We start from the raw sequence: 16,577 nt of genomic DNA on the forward strand, positions 1-16,577 counted from the left end.
AATCACATTTCAACTTGATTTCTTAATTATCAAAAAATAAACCCTTCAAAAATAAAATTTGAAAATAGATCATTTTGCACAGCGTCATAACATTTGACGTCGTGGTTGAATATCACGATGTTGTGCTAGCGATCTTCTATTTTAGGTTTAATAAGTCTTATGTATTAGCTACCATAATATTAATTATCACAGCATCATACTATTTAATCATGGCGCCCTAAAAAAGTTTATTCTTTTATATCGTTTCCGTAGATCCATGTGTAAAAAATGTTTTCAAAAATGGTCCAAGTCTAAAAATTCCACAGAGGGTTGGGAACCTCGTAAATCCGTGTGTATATATGGTTGTTGCCTTCCAACTAATCGACAGAGCCTACAGCCACACACACAGTGCTACCAAACTTCACTTGCCGGCTCAGCTGTCGCCGGCTTGGAGAACCTGAAAGAAGCAAGCCAGTTTCTCGATGGCCGGAGGCGGATTCCCCGCGGCGGAGGGTGGCCGGGTGGACGACTACGGCAGCGGCGTGACGGTCTCCGTCGTGGTCACCTGCCTCATGGCCGCCTCATGCGGCCTCATCTTCGGCTACGACATTGGCGTCTCAGGTGCATGCTTGAACCATCGATTGATCACTCTCGCTTTAACTGTACACCCGCGCATGCTTAGCTCCAACCTAAGTGCACTGTGTGCCGTGCCAGTGGCCAGCAGGAGTGTTTGTGATCCCAACTAAACGGCAACACGACTCTGGTTTCGATCTCGCGATAGGATGCGTTCTTCAGCCCGGAATCCTTTTCGTTCTAATTTCGTCCTGCGATTTGCAAACCTCGATTTCCTCCCACACGAACTTACATCTTCGGTGACGGCCTTAAATTTATTTGTCCCTGCCTGTGATTCCCAACAATATGCAGATGCAAGCAGTCTTGTCTTTCACCTCATCTTGAATGAGTGTGACTCAGACCATACGTCCGAGATTTTGGCCTTTTTCCTTGACCAGCTTGTTGCGGTTCCTGGATAAATTATCACATTCAAGCCAGTTCCTTCGTATTTGATATTTGCCAAGAGGATCTGGAAGGGTTTTTCTTCTGGTGGCTTTGATCGAGGCTTTATGCTAAGGCTCGAGCTTTCCCTAACAACCCATTAGCTTTGAGCAAGGCCATCTGCATCTCCAGCAGTGTTGTGTTAAGACCGGTTCAGTGGTATGCTTTGAGACGCAAGCACGTACGTTCTCCGGCATATACAATGGGGTGCATATAAAAAAGAAGTTACTTAAACATTGCCGTTTATATTAGTGTTAATAAGTGAGAAAACAAGTTAAAGGTGTCTTGATTTATTTGTGTTAAGTGATTAATAAGGATGATTGATTTGGTTTGATAATTTTGAGATTGTACGAGTATGTATATGCATTGCAATGACGATTATGACTAATCAAAGTTACAGAAAGAAACATAGTTTGAGTGTTTTGTCTCTGAGGAAGTAAAATTGTACTCATCGGGTGATCTAATGCTCGGAAAATTAAACTCGTCGGATGGTCTGGCGTTCATAAGAGTTTCACGCCGGAGCAGTTCAACTCAAAAGCAAAGGTTGAAGTACTCGTCGGATGGTTCGGCGTTCGGACGAAGTACACACCATAACATTTTTTTCTAGAGAAGTTGTAGAACATGTCTGGGGTAAATTCTACACGTCGGATGGCCTAGCGATGGAGTGAAATGAACGCCAGATTAATTTGTCCATAGAAGATGCAAAGCGTGTCTGGTGAAGATGTACACGCCGAATGGTTCTACGTTTGAAGTGTGTTCACCGGATGCTTCATCGGAGTAATTTTTCCAGAGAGGATACAAGATTGCCCCTGGTGAGATTGTACTTATCGAATAGTCATGTGATGAGCTTTTGTGCACACTGAAGGTTTCACCAGAGTTTTCCCCAGGAGGTTTCTAGCAGAGGAAATATTGCATAGACCGGATGGTCCAGCGTTCAGAAACCAGAATACGTTGGAACATCCGACGTTTTATGTTTTTCTGTTTGATGTGTTGTGCAACAGAGATTTCATTTTCGACTAACTTGTGAGGGAGTTAAATGATGTTGAAAATGCAAGATTGCTTCTCTTGTGCTGTATAAGTGATGGATTCAACTTAGCGGTCGACGACGAGATGATTAGGCCTAAGTAGGGTGGTGCTGGACGATCGAAAATGCTGAACAGAGTTAAGGGTGGTCCAAGCTGTGCACGTGGAAGTCAAGCAAAGTGTGTGAAGGTGGATGAAAATGACGTATTGATAAAGTCAAGCGAAGGGGATGCTGGTGCAAGTGACAAGGCGGCCTGAGTGATCGAGAGTGGGAGAGACTTGCCGACAGTTAACATCGAAAGACGGATTACACGTGTCGATATCGAGATGTTTGCTTAAGGCTTAAGTAAGTGACAGTGAGTCATGCTTTGAGAAGCGTGCAAGACGGTTTCGTAGTTTGGTCTCAAAACCATGGAAGTATGGAGTGCATGTAGTATCCTCGCGAAACTTATGTCGAGGCGAAACTAAGTCATGAAGAAGCCACATCCATTCGATGAACGGAGCGAAAAATAGACCAACATACTCTGGTTGTAGGTAGGAGTACATTAGAAGAGATGAGTATTTTAGGAACAAGGACAGTTAAATGCTAAGCTACCTCGCTAGATCTATAAATAGAGGGGTAGGGCTGTGAGGGTAGCTTGAGCCAGCCATTTGAGTTTAAGTGCTAGGTTTTTAGAGGAGAGGGAGGGAATAGCTTAGCCTCTGTATTAGTTAAGAGTTTTTTGTGAGCAAAATTCTTTGTAATCCGTTGAAAGTAGGGCTGATCTTTGCAAAGAATGAAGTTTATATTTTCTCCTATTCTTATGTTCATCTGTTTCTAGTTTTTCTCTATTGGCTTCCTTATATTGCTTGTGAGTTTTTTTGTTTTCGTTGCGATTTCTGTTTTGATTGTTGAGTTGAAATTCTTTCACCTTATGAATGTGCTTTTCTTATTGTTAGAGATATAAAATTCACATACATAGTTATTATTGAATTCACTTGCCTCTAGATTAACAATTTGGAGAGGTTCTTCAGCCAATGCTTTATACTTTGGTTCTAAGATTTATTCCTTCAAGTTGCTATCTTTTTGTGGCGATGACTCTAAAACAAGTTTCAATAGAACATAGAGTTCATTTATATCCATGAGAGCTATGCTTCTCTTTTGATTTTTATCGCAACTTGTTTCTCCTCGGTTTTTACTTCCGTTTGCAGTTTTGAGATACGTTGGATGAGAAAATAGGAAAAAGTCATCCGTTTCAAAAGAAATTGGTGAGGTGACTATTCACCTCCTCTAATTATCATTCTCGATTTTATAATAAGATAGTTAACTATGGTTTAACACCTATAATTTTTATTTGCATTGGAAATCGCAACTTTTATATAATTGCTTAACACTCTTTTTTTCAAAACATCTAACCATAAATACTTAGCGTGGTTCAATACCCTTATGCGTTGTGTGGCTAGAAAATGTACATACAGAGTATTGTCCTTGGAGATATGCATGAGCTCACCTTGCAAGGGAAGAGAAGGAAATATTAGGATATATGCTAGGGGATATGGACTATAGAGATAGATCATATATAGAGGGCATATTTGCTACCTAGTATCTACTATGCTACTAGTTGGGGAGAAAAAGTACTAGCATATATCCTTTTGCTTTAGTTTATTCAAGTCGCGCGTTGTGCGCTAGCGCCTAGCGCAGCCATGCAAAGAATTTTTTCAGAAAATATTAAAAAAATAGTCCTTTAAATGTCAGCATCAGGAAAAAGGGTATCTTGCATTTAGTTCTTGAAATGCTCAGATGAATCTCTCAGGCATTATACGTAGTTATGTTGTACCCATCAGATAAGGTGTATGTAAAGGGGAAATTAATCAATTTGCCAGATATAGTGGTCTTTAACCATTCGAGATCATATAAAATGTAAACAATAACGTGCTGCTTTGAACAATTTCTACTGAGAGAAGGTACTATGCAAATTAAGCATAGTCCTTCGGAGACTGCTAGACAACGGCATATAAGTGGGCAGGTAACAGAGGACACGAGAAATGTTGGACGTTGATGCTTAATTAGGATCGGACGTGATCGGAAGTAAATTTTACACAATCGCGAAAAAAATTAGTAAGAAGATACTATAGAATTTGCTTGTGACGTGACCCTCTTTTTTAGTTCTTCTATGATCTTTTTTTGGAATTAATTATCAATCGTTTTACATATATTTTTTAATTAAACTTTTGCTAAGGTGGTGTGACGCAAATGGAATCGTTCCTGAGCAAGTTCTTCCCGGAAGTGGTGAGCGGGACGAAGAACGCGAGGCGCGACGCCTACTGCAAATACGACGACCAGCTGCTCACGGCGTTCACCTCGTCGTTATTTATCGCCGCGACGTTGTCGTCGCTGGTGGCGAGCAGCGTGACGCGGACGGTGGGCCGCCAGGCCGTCATGTTGATCGGCGGCGTACTGTTCCTTGCAGGCTCCGCCTGCAACGCCGGCGCCATCAACATCGCCATGCTAATCGTGGGCCGGATGCTGGTCGGCTTCGGAGTTGGGTTCACTGCGCAGGTACAGAGGCTAATATATACAACGTTCTACGTCTTCACGCAATTTGATGAGGCCAGCTATAACAAATTCTTTTTTTGGGTAAAAAATAAACGAACTGCAGGCGGCTCCTTTGTACCTCGCGGAGACATCACCGGCGAGGTGGCGCGGCGCATTCACCACGGCCTACAACATCTTCCTCGTGTTGGGTACACTGTCCGCCACCGTCACCAACTACTTCACTAACCGCATCCCCGGCTGGGGCTGGCGCGTGTCGCTGGGCCTCGCCGCCGTCCCTGCTGCCATCGTCGTCCTGAGCGCTCTGTTCGTCCCGGACACTCCCAGCAGCATGGTATTGCGCGGCAAGCCCGACAGGGCCCCCGCGTCGCTGCAGCGCATCCGCGGTCCGGGTGCGGACGTCGAGGCCGAGTTCAAGGACATCGTCCGCGCCGTCGAGGAGGCGCGCCGGAACGACGAGGGTGCGTACGAGAGGCTACGCAGCAAGGGGTACCGACACTACCTGGTGATGGTGGTGGCCATCCCCGCGTTCTTCGACCTCACCGGCGTGATCGTCATCGCCGTCTTCGCACCGGTGCTGTTCCGGACGGTCGGGTTCAGCAGCCAGAGGGCCATCTTTGGCTCCGTGATTCTTAGCCTCGTGAACTTGACCTCGACATCACTGTCCTCCATCGTCATGGACCGCTCCGGCCGCAGGTTCCTGTTCTTCACCGGTGGCGCAGCAATGATGGTTTGCCAGGTAATCCTACCGATCCATTAACTATGTCGTTCACAGTTTTAGCTCAAATTTCTCACTTTCCTTTCGCTCTTCAAATAAGTTGGCCATGTCTTGGATGCTGGCTGGTCATCTCGGGAAGCACAATGCGGTAGTGACGATGCCGCGGAACTACGCGCTGGGCGTGCTGGTGCTCATGTGTCTGTACACGTTCAGCTACGGCTTGTCGTGGGGGCCGCTCAAGTGGGTCGTTCCCAGCGAGATCTACCCCTTGGAGATCAGGTCGGCGGGGCAGGCCATGACCGTGTCCATCGCGCTCTGCCTCTCCTTCGCGCAGACGCAGGTGTTCACCACCCTGCTCTGCGGCATGAAGTATGCGATATTCCTGTTCTACGCCGGCTGGGTCCTGGTCATGACCGCGTTCATCGCCGCGTTCCTGCCGGAGACCAAAGGCGTGCCGCTGGAGGCCATGCAGTCCGTTTGGGCGCGGCACTGGTACTGGAGGAGGTTCGCCAGGGATGCCAAGCAGGAGGTTCAGGTGAACTGTTTGTGAGGAGGGGAGAATGCAGCAAGAATAACAAGACATATAACTATTCATTAAAACGCAATCAGCCGATGTGTGCAGCAAGCCCGTATTTTTCTTTCTTTCTTTACAGCTTGCTGTACTCTGGTAGTCTGATAAAGGCTGCTGTTACCGTAGCGTTTATCTCAGCTCGTTGTGCTAGCCTCTGGGACAGCGCGTTGTGAGAGGCAATACAGTAATACGAAGTACAACGTTGCAACTCGGCTGTTCACATAAACTGTAGCGATTTTACTATACGTAATAGTATTGTATCTTGCATTTTGTCCATCCCTTTGAGATGAAACGGCTCAATATTTTGAGGTCATCGTGCAGATCCTCTTTTAGGTCAGAGGATCCCGGTTTCTCTCCTGGTGGCGTCGTCGAAGCTCGAATATTTGTGCCGTGCGTTCTTATGAGCTGTCACACGGCTGCTAATTGCCGCCGGTTGAGAGGGAAAGTCGCGAACAGCAGGGCTGCGCGGCGCACGGGTACTTCTAGCATCGAGTTGGGGTGGCTCGTGTGGCCTGAGGCCTACGAGAAAATCATGGGCCTGATGAGAGAGTTGATTAGTTGGGCTCTTGTGTAGTTGTGCCCTAGCTGGTGGGCTGAGGACGGCGGGATCTTTCGGCGTAACCCATTGGAGCCATTAGGAGCAGGCTCTGAAATCATGATTTTCTCGGCTCGATCCTAGAAAAGCTAATAGAAGCTGTCGCGGGACGGCGGGAGCTATCACTCTTCGTATTTTAGTATTAATAATATGAAATATTTAAATTTTTACATAATATAGTTCACGTTTGAAAAATAGTAAGTGATATACATAAGAAAATACTAAATATAATATAAGCATACTATATGTGTGATTGGTTCCCGGCCCAGCCCAAGCCAGTGCATGTATAGGGGCGAAAAGATACATTGTTTGGTTGATTGGTCAACTATTGTGGTCACTTTGGGTTTGCTTGCGGTGGAATTACCCCTTGGTTGGCACCCCTACTAGCTGCCACTCCCCTATAGTCCTCTACATTTTTTTCTAAAAGATGGAAGAGAAGAAGAGGGAGATGATGTGCATCAGGAAGATCATCCACATCAACCCCCTTCTTGATTGGAGTGCCTCTGATTTTTTTCTAAGTCCTAGAAATAGAGAATGTACGGTTGAGCATCAATAGACCATTCAGTCAGCAATTTATCTGCAATTTTGGAATTGGTTCCTAACCCAGATGCTAAAATGGATTTCCTCTTACAATGTTACAAGCTTCGACATACTAACAATACAAGAAGACATGATATGCATCTAAATCCAAAAGTACACTTTACAATTTTCATACAAGGATTACAATAAATATGAACCACACGAGTATAAGTACATGCCAGTTTAAGTAAGCATCCAGTTCATAAAATTGCAGGAATACAATAGCAAAGAACTGCGCCAAGGCGCTGGCCAAAATGCAAACTCTGCTATTGCAGGAATATAATAGCAAAGAACTGTGCTAAGGCGCTGGCCCGCGTCGTGCCAACACCGAGCTAGCATGCGTGAAGGCATGCAATAGGCGAGGGAGGTTCACCACAGGCTCAGTTTGATGGAGCGGCTAAGGAGGCAGCGACTGGTCAAGAAAATCGGTGAAGGGCGGAGGGTGGACCGAACTTAGGGAAGACGGTCACGCGAGCTCAAATCTGGTAGGGAGATTGCGAATCCGCCCAGGAAAGTGAAAGAGGAGGGGGCGGCGATGTCCTTCCTTGCTCCTGAGCGCTCAGCCTCTACGAACCTGGACGGCGGCGGCCGGATTTGGTGGTGCTGTGTAGAGGAACGATGGCGGCTATTGCTGTGCTCTATTGTGCGCTGTGTTGTGTGCTCCTCTGCTACATTTTGGTTTGGCCACTTGGGAGAGAATTGTGGAGGGGAGAGCCCAGATGAGAAGGAGGAAGCAGTAAAGGTAGCGGTGCCCTAGTGTTGCCGTGCGGGAGATTGGATTTGCCAGTGCCTCCATGGCTCCTCCTACCGTGATTGTTTGATGAGCTGAGTTTATGTATGCATGTGTCATGTGGCCAACATGCCTTGGGCCTTTTTCGTGCCGAGCAACCTAGTCACGACTCATTTTTCATGTTGGGTTGGGCCGCCTATTGCGCCTTATATCAAGGCTCAGTCCAACCCATGAATAGTCCCAGACCGGTCCGGTCCATCTATGCTCGTGTCGTGCTTAGGCTGAGTCGTGATGTGTCGTGCTTGAGCTGGCCCAAAAAAGCACGATCTAAGTCCCAGCTCTACTATAGGTCGAGACCGAGTGGAAGAGTCGCACTTAGATTCGGCATCTCCCAAAGATTGGCGACGAGCTAGCGCAAACATGCCAAACACCAAACATGATGTCTAGTCGCGGGTTGTGGAAGTGAAATTTTCGTATGCATGTCTTATTAGAACAATTTATTTATATTAAAATTCGTGTTGAATAGGTGAAAAAAATATATAGTAGATAATTAACAGAGAAATAAATATTCATGTGGGAGGGATGACAAATACACGAGTGGATGAGTTTCATTTCCCCTAGTGACGTGGCGGATTACGTGATGTGCAGGACGTACGGCAAGGCTCTATCTATTCTATCGACGTGAAGCTTAGCAAGTTAGCAGTTAGCACAAGGCGGCAACCGCTCCCGGCTGCCGCGCGGCCTGGGCGCCGGTGAGGCGCGGCGCGGCTCGGCGTGGACCATGTGAATGAACCGGTGAGCGCGCAAGCTAACAGAAACTGAGCCGACGTGTCTACCGGCGCACCACGAGACCGGGAGCTCCACTGCAGTGCAGGCCGTGGAATCGCCGTACGCTGCCGCACAGGGCCACCCAATTCGATCGGATCGGATCGCGTCGTCTGCTCCCACTCCCAGCCGAGACAGACCACGGGAGAAAGAACCCCTGCCAGTGGGGGGCCCTTCCGTTTGATGCCCCAGCGCCCTGCCCGTCTGATTTGGTGTCGGAATATGTCTTCCAGTGATGCTCCACCGTGCCTGTACCGTTCCCAGAGCTCTCGCTAGCCTTTTGTGTGAACCGTACATGAAAACTAGAGCTTGAAAGGACATCAACTGATCAGGAACTTCCCACGATCGCGCCCCCTAGGACATAGAATCTTGGATCTGGCAGTACGTTTTTAAAATTGTTTGTTGGCTTGTTTTGAGTGTGATGGAGGCACACACCTGCCACGCTCGGATTAAAATTAATCCTCGATTTGATGGAGATCTTTGGGACCAGGACATGGAAGATGCTTTCTTTGAAGCCTTAGCTAGAAGATAACAAGAAGCTGCTAGGCAGAAATAAACAAGAAAACCCCAACAGAACTGCGATGCATGCGCTTCATGGTTTTCGATTTGCCGTGGATGACGACTGGAAATCGAGTATCCCATCGATCAACTCTACCATGCATGTAAAGAAGAGAATCGATGAGGGAGATGAGCTGATTAAATCCTCATCGATGTGCGTTCAGTATCGCAAGACAGCAAATGCGTATACTAGACGATCCATCCATCCGAAAGGAACGATCGAAAAAACTGCACCGCTAGCTATTCATGGCGGCGCACCTGAGATGCCAATGTCGTAGCCGAAGATGAGGCCACCGGGCCACCATGAGGCAGGTGACCACGACGGGGACGGTGAGGCCGCCGCCGTAGTCCGCCATGCCGCCGCCGTTAAGGAGGAACCCGCCGGCGGGCATTTCTTGGCCCCTCGCGCGGAGATGTGCTGCGGCGGGAGCTAGGCAAGGCAGCTAGCTAGCGCGCGGCAGGCTGCACGAGAACCGAGAGCCCGGGAGGCACCCGAGGTTGATGCTGTTCAGAGCGGCTGGTGTGTGGTGTGCTGCCAGATGTTAGTGTCCAGGAGGTGCGTCTTTTATACTGTCCCCAACTGATTCTGACTTTCGATTGGTCTCAGGAAAATGGAAAGAAAGATTTCTCTTTAGAAAACTGTAAATTGCTGTGTACCCTTCTCTTCTTCCCCTACAAGGGGCATCCGAGGAATATATAAATGACAAATTTCCAAGGTGAACCCTTGCAACTTAATTAAAGCACTGTTTGTCGTTTTTGGTGTTGTTTGGACTACGGAATGATTGAACCAAGGGTGTACATAGGTGGAAATAGCGGTGGATCCAGGGGTGAGGGGAAGCCCCTACCCGCTGGTGCTATATAGAGGAAGGAGAGATAGAAGGTAGAAGAAGAGAAAGAGGAAGAATAAGAGTTTAAGGAGAAAGAAGAAAATGAGCTCCCTTTAATCATCTATTTCGAGTTTGTCACTAGGTGAAAAATACATGTATCATACAAAGATCCAGAAATTCACGCATTCAGTCTTTCATAACCGTTATATTTGTGGTACCTTTTCAATACTCTGGGTTGAAACTTTTTTCGCTCTTTCTAAATGAATCGGCAGAGCTACTGCCTCTTTCTAAGGGAAAAAAGTATTTACCATTTGCTATAGTACTCACCTTTGGGTTTTTCCCTTAAGAAACTGAGGCCAACCAGTGGAGTAACCGCCTTCCCCATTTTATGTTGGAAAGTCTGGACTATATGCGACGGAATCGATTGGACCTGGCGACCAAAAAAGGAGGAAAGTTGAAGCACTTTTCTTCTCTGCTATAAACCGCCAGTCTCCATTTTATGCACGTCAACGCAACGTCACGAAAAAAAACTGGATTGCTACTGCAGAACAATAGCATGATTATGTGCATGTTGAGATTATGGAGTACGGTATTTTTTTTGCCAAAAAATATCATGGAGTACTGTACCGTTATGCTCTGGCAAGGCCTGGCGTACTGATCGATCAGACGAAGGGTTCGAGTGACTACTGACTAGTGACTACGTCGTTATCACGTGGCAGCACAGTCAAGTTAGAGCTGTCGACGTAATTTCAGAACAATCATCTCATCTGCACTCAAACTTTTACCTAGTTTAAACAAGATGCATCTAGCTTCTATTCCATTTTGCTTTTAAAAAGTGCATGGGTGTCCGGTACACGTCGTCTGGTCTGCGCCGGCGGGTGAGAGTAACCAGACTACGACCTGGGTGGAGCTTGTGCACCAATGCACGCACGCACTTATGCCGCTCACCTGCCATGGCTCCCCAAAAGTGCTCGTAGTAGTAGTACAAATTGTTACGAGAAATAGTTATGTTCGGTTTAGGATCTGGCTATGAGCCAAAGTTGTAATCCTAATCGGAGTCTGCGTACTCCAAGCCTTGCCGTAGACTCCAAGTTAATCACGGTTGTAATCATCTATATATACAAAACGAACAGATCCGTAGAGGACATTGCATGATCAAAATTCACACAAATAAACCGCCGGATTAGCGCTGCCCCATGCCGATCGAGTGGGCACCCGCGCCATCATGCCGTCGTTGACAGCCGAATTGAATCCCGTGAAAAGAGCCCGCAGAAACCACCAGCCAACCAACGCGTACGTGAAAACATGATGTGTTTGTGATATGCGTTGTCGTCACTTGGTCACTTGCGTTGTGTCGCCCAGCCAGTGGCCATGCGCGCGGTGCAGCCGGCTGCTCTCGGCCGACGCAGAGCACCACCGGTTATGGAAGTCACCGATCCGGACACGGAAAGGGCAGGGCTTCGTCGATCGGAGAGATGTCCGAAGCGGCGGGTGCTCGTGGCAAAGCCGCACTAGAGAGCTTTTTTAGGGCCGCATCTAATGCCACTGTGGCAGTGGCAGACGCTAATCTGGTAACCGCATATCGGCATGTCGTGTAGTATACTAAACTGGTACTATTAATTCCGCTGATGAAGTTGCTGGGCAGCATCAGGGCAGCTTTGCAAGACCATCAGCGGGACGAATCAGTACTTCACAACTTTGCATCCCCGTTGAAGACATGTCATTTGATGGTTTGGTCAAGTATGGAGCATCGTGTATAGTTCAGTGCATACATCACGCATAAAGGATACGTGCAATGCATTATACTGAAAGAGTGCAGCTGAGAGAAGTTTTGGGGGAAGCCACTCACGGCAAGGAGCCGGGGTTCTATTTTTATATAGCTCAAGAGAGCAATTACAAGATACAAGGATCTGTACCATCTATCTATGGAAATATAATGATCTCTAGGATCAATTACAGGATATGCACAAGATAGGAAACAAATAATCTTGCTAACATCCCCCCTAGCCTCAGTGGGCCGGACGCAGAGACTGGTCCGGAAATCTAGAAAGAGCTGAGTTGGCAACCCCTTTGTCATGATGTCGGTGAATTGGAGACTGTAGGGCACATGCAGAACGCGGATGTGCCCTATAGAAACTTTTTTCCGCACGAAGTGGATGTCGATTTCGATGTGCTTGGTTCGGCAATGTTGGGTGGGGTTGGAGGACATATAGACTGCACTCACGTTGTCGCAATAGAAAAGAGTGGCAGACTGCAGGGGTAGATGGAGCTCCTAGAGCAATTGACGAAGCTAGCAGCATTCAACGACAGCATGGGCAACTGCACGATACTTCGCTTCTGCGCTAGAGCGAGAGACAATGGTTTGTCGTTCTGACGACCAGGAGACGAGATTGTCACCTAGGTAAACGCAAAAATCGGACGTCGAGCGACGAGAGTCTGGACAACCAGTCCAATCCGCATCGGAGTACGCGGTGAGAGAAGTGGCGAGTGTAGCATGCAGTTGAAGACCGAAGCCAAGAGTGCCCTTCACGTATCGCAAAATGCGCTTGATGAGCGCAAGATGCGGCTCTCGAGGAGCATGCATGTGAAGGCACACCTGCTGAACGACGTAAGCGATGTCGGGGCGCGCCAGTGTCAAGTACTGAAGAGCCCCTACTAGACTCCGGTACTCTGTTGGATTCTGGACAGGGTCACCAACCGTGGCAGACAGCTTGGCCTGAGTATCCACTGGAGTCATGGTCGAGTGACAGTCAGCCATGCCGGCGCGATGAAGGAGATCGGTGGCGTACTAACGCTGGGAGAGGAAGAGGCCTGTCGGCGACCGTGTCACAGAGATGCCGAGGAAGTAGTGGAGATCGTCGAGATCCGTCATGGCGAATTCATCGTGTAGATGACGAGTGATGCGGGAGATGAGCTCGGTGGAGGAGGCAGTGATGATGATGTCGTCCACGTACAACAGCAGATATGAAACGTCAGCACCGTCACGGAGGATGAACAAGGACGTGTCAGAGAGGGACGCCACAAATCCCAAGGTGCGGGCGTATGTGACGAACCGCTGGTACCAGGCACAAGGCGCCTGCTTAAAGCCGTAGAGAGACTTCTGAAGACGACAGACGTGTTGAGGGTGAGATGCATCGACGAAACTGGACGGCTGTTCGCTAAACACCGTCTCGTCGAGGGTGCCGTGAAGGAAGGCGTTCTTGACGTTGAGTTGTCGAATCGGCCAGGAGCGAGAGGTGGCAATGCTCAACACAACCCGAATAGTTGCCGGCTTCACAACCGGGCTAAAGGTCTCATCATAGTCAATGCCCGATTGTTGAGAGTAGCCGTGTACGACCCATCGAGCTTTGTATTGCGCCAGTGAGCCATCAGAGCGGAACTTGCGCTTGAACACCCATTTGCCAGAGACGATGTTAGCGCCGGGAGGACGAGGGACTAGAGTCCACGTCCCATTATCGATGAGAGCGGAGTAGTCTTCGCTCATTGCTTGACGCAAATGCATGTCCTGCAGTGCGGCACGATACGTCTTAGGCACAGGAGAGACTTCGCAGTGGACAACCAAGAGGTTGAGGCGATCCACTGGACGAAAAATCCTATCCATCGCCTGAGTGCGCATATGGTGCGAGCTGGAAGAGGGCCGAGCAGTTGGTGGAGGCATCGTGACAGGCTGCAGCAACTCGACGACGGGTGCTGAGGTAGTGGCCGGAGGTTCTCTTGTGTCGACCTGCGACGCATTCGAAGCAGCTGGAGACGGAGGCGCCGTGTCGACAGAAGAAGTGACCGGTACTGGTGGCGAGGCAACTGGTCCCAGGGTCAAGGCTGTTGTATCACGCTCGGGTGACGAGGGTGCCAGTGCGTGTGGCAGGCATGACCGAGGGGATGCAGCCCAGGACCAGGAGATGTGCGTGGGCTCCTGACGCGACCAAGGAGAGGTCACCTTGGACCGAGGGGGGTCGACCGAGACAGCAGGCACGCCGTGCATGTGCGCACCAGCACGAACGTGAGGCGCAGGCAATTCCAGTGCAGGAGAGTCCTGCAAAAAATCCAGTGAGCGAGCCACAGATTGTGGCGGTGAGTGTGATGAGGCGTAAGGAAAATCAGACTCGTCGAAGACCACATGGCGGGAAATGATAACCCGTTGTGTGATGGGATCGTAGCAGCGGTAACCCCGATGGGAGGAAGGGTAGCCGAGGAAGACGCAAGCTACTAAGCGAGGCTGGAGTTTATTGGAGGCTGTGGCGGAGGGGTTTGGATAGCAAAGATAGCCGAACACGCGAAGGTGATCATAGGACGGAGTAGTGCCGTGGAGCTTGAAGTATGGAGTCACCGAGCCAAGGGACTTACAGGGACGATGATTTAGGAGGTATGTCGCAGCGGCAAGGGCCTCAGCCCAAAAGGATGGTGGCAGGTGCGACTGGAGAAGGAGAGTATGCATGGTGTCGTTGATAGTCCGAATGACACGTTCCGCCTTGCCGTTTTGAGGGGACGTGTTGGGACACGAAAGGCGAAGCACAACGCCATGGCGATCGAAGAAGGCAGTGGTCGTGGAGTTGACAAATTCTTTTCCATTATCTGTCTGTAGAGCACGGATAGAAACATTAAACTGGGTATGAACATAGGCAAAGAATGTTTCTAGTGTGGTAAAGACAGACGACTTGGTGCGAAGGGGAAAACACCAGTAAAAATGAGAATAATCATCCACGTTTACTAAATATTATTGATAGCCAAATGTGCTTATAACAGGAGATGTCCATAAGTCGCAATGAATTAAATCAAAAGCGGCACAAGACCTAGAAATGGAATTAGCAAAAGGTAGTCGAACATGCTTTTCAAGCTGACATGCATGACATAGATGACGATTGGGTTTATTAGCTGGAATGCAAGACATGTGTTGTAGCGAGGTGGTAGCATCACGATCAGGATGGCCAAGACGTCGATGCCAAACTTCAGCGGAGACGGCGGAAGACAAAAATGCGGAGACAAAAATGCTATGATACCATGAAAAAGTGCAGCGGAGAGAAGTTTTGGGGGAAACCACCCACATCAAGGAGCCGGGTTCCATTTTTATATAGTTCAAGAGAGCAATTGTAGGATACAAGGATGTGTACCATCTATCTATGAAAATATAATGATCTCTAGGATCAATTACATGGAAGCAATAATCTCTAGGATATGCACAAGATAGGAAACAAATAATCTTGCTAACATATACAAAGGCGCATGCATGGTATGTGCAAGTGTGCAACGAATACTGGACTACTAGTGCAGTAGCGCGTACCACCACACTCGGGAGTAGGGTCACCGTCCATCTTCATCAACGGTAAGCGGAGCACAGCTGCAGCCTGTAGATATGATCAGGATTCAGGAGCAGCCTCCTCAAAGTACCCAAACGGTGCCATTATTCCGTGATGCTGCCTGTCTATGGACCAGTGCATGCATCGCCGTCGGCGGTCGGGGTGGCGGAGGGGAGGCGTGCGGGTCACGACTAGATCCAGACGGCGTAGTACGCGAAGGCGGCGTGCTTGAGCTGGCGCAGCGTCAGCAGGAAGCACTGCATCTGGGCGAACCCGAGCCCGAAGCCGAGCGCCGCCCCCACGGCGCAACGTCAAGTTATATAAGTTACAATCTGCCGGGAGTTCGTGTGCATGTAAGCACGTTAAACGAATGATGGCAGTTGAATTACCTGACAGAACACGATGAGCACCCCACTGATGACGCACATGGCCTCCCTGCCGTACTGCCTCGTCGCGGGGGCGGATCCCAGGACGGCGGCGGCGTTCACCAGCACCAGCACGGCGTCGCCGATCCGCGCCGCGCTGCCCCTGCAGCCCATCGCCTGCGACAGCATCGGGAGGAACAGTGTGGTGGCGTTGGTTCGTGTCAGGCGCAAGAACAGCTGCAGCGCGACCACCACTACGGCGTACGTCAGATACTGCTCGTTCATCGCCACCAGCCGCCGGAACGAGCTACCACGGCTGATCTGGACGGGCCTTATCCCGGAGACGGCCTTCCTCTGCTTCGTATGGGGTTGTAAGGGTAAGCTGGCATTGCACACGCACGGAAGCACCAGGTCAGCGAAAACGTGGTTGATATCGAACAAATCGAACGTCCGGAGTTGCCAGTCGAGAGGGTCGCTGTCCTCGACGACGATGAATTTAGCCTCCATCTCGTCACCGATGAGGCCATCGATGAAATGGTTACCATAACTATGGCTGTGCATTGCAGTGGAGTCGCAAATACTGTATTGACCACGAAACCACCGGCGGCATCCAAAAATGGCAGGAATGCAAAGATGGCACGCTAGCTTGCCCTGTCAAATTTAGAATGTGGTCGTCTGTAGGTAAAGTCCACGTCAACAGATAAAAGAAGACGGAAACGAAAGACGCAAGGTCTAGTAGCATAATAACTTTGTCACTTGTGTCACCGTACGCCGGAACGCGTACCCTCCCTCCCACACGAGTGTTGGGGCAGAGACAGCATGGCCCAGGGCAATTGTTATTCAGCTCTCCATTGGCTTACACCAGATCTTTTATCTACCGATCCTCAATCCTGATACACTGTGCCATTTGCTGCTAACTCATTTTAT

At 48.9% G+C, this 16,577-nt stretch overlaps 1 protein-coding gene across 1 annotated transcript; it reads left to right on the forward strand.

Annotated features, from left to right (window-relative positions):
* Positions 1–381: 381 nt before the first annotated feature.
* On the forward strand, positions 382–6,113 carry LOC133888724 (sugar transport protein MST1-like). The gene is made up of 4 exons (XM_062329064.1): positions 382–600; positions 4,275–4,594; positions 4,695–5,327; positions 5,407–6,113. Exons 1-4 carry the CDS (start codon positions 462–464, stop codon positions 5,854–5,856), a joined length of 1,542 nt encoding a protein of 513 aa, XP_062185048.1. The 5' UTR covers positions 382–461; the 3' UTR covers positions 5,857–6,113.
* Positions 6,114–16,577: the final 10,464 nt, after the last annotated feature.

This window comes from Phragmites australis, chromosome 13 (genome assembly GCF_958298935.1).
Source record: "Phragmites australis chromosome 13, lpPhrAust1.1, whole genome shotgun sequence".
Taxonomy (NCBI): domain Eukaryota; kingdom Viridiplantae; phylum Streptophyta; class Magnoliopsida; order Poales; family Poaceae; genus Phragmites; species Phragmites australis.

What these genes read in the sequence shown, in the direction of transcription:
- LOC133888724 (XM_062329064.1), top strand. Translation starts at nt 462, where the DNA reads ATGGCCGGAGGCGGATTCCCCGCGGCGGAGGGTGGCCGGGTGGACGAC. An exon ending in CTACGACATTGGCGTCTCAG is followed by an intron (nt 601 to 4,274) that starts GTGCATGCTTGA and finishes ACTTTTGCTAAG; the next exon opens with GTGGTGTGACGCAAATGGAA. An exon ending in GAGTTGGGTTCACTGCGCAG is followed by an intron (nt 4,595 to 4,694) that starts GTACAGAGGCTA and finishes AACGAACTGCAG; the next exon opens with GCGGCTCCTTTGTACCTCGC.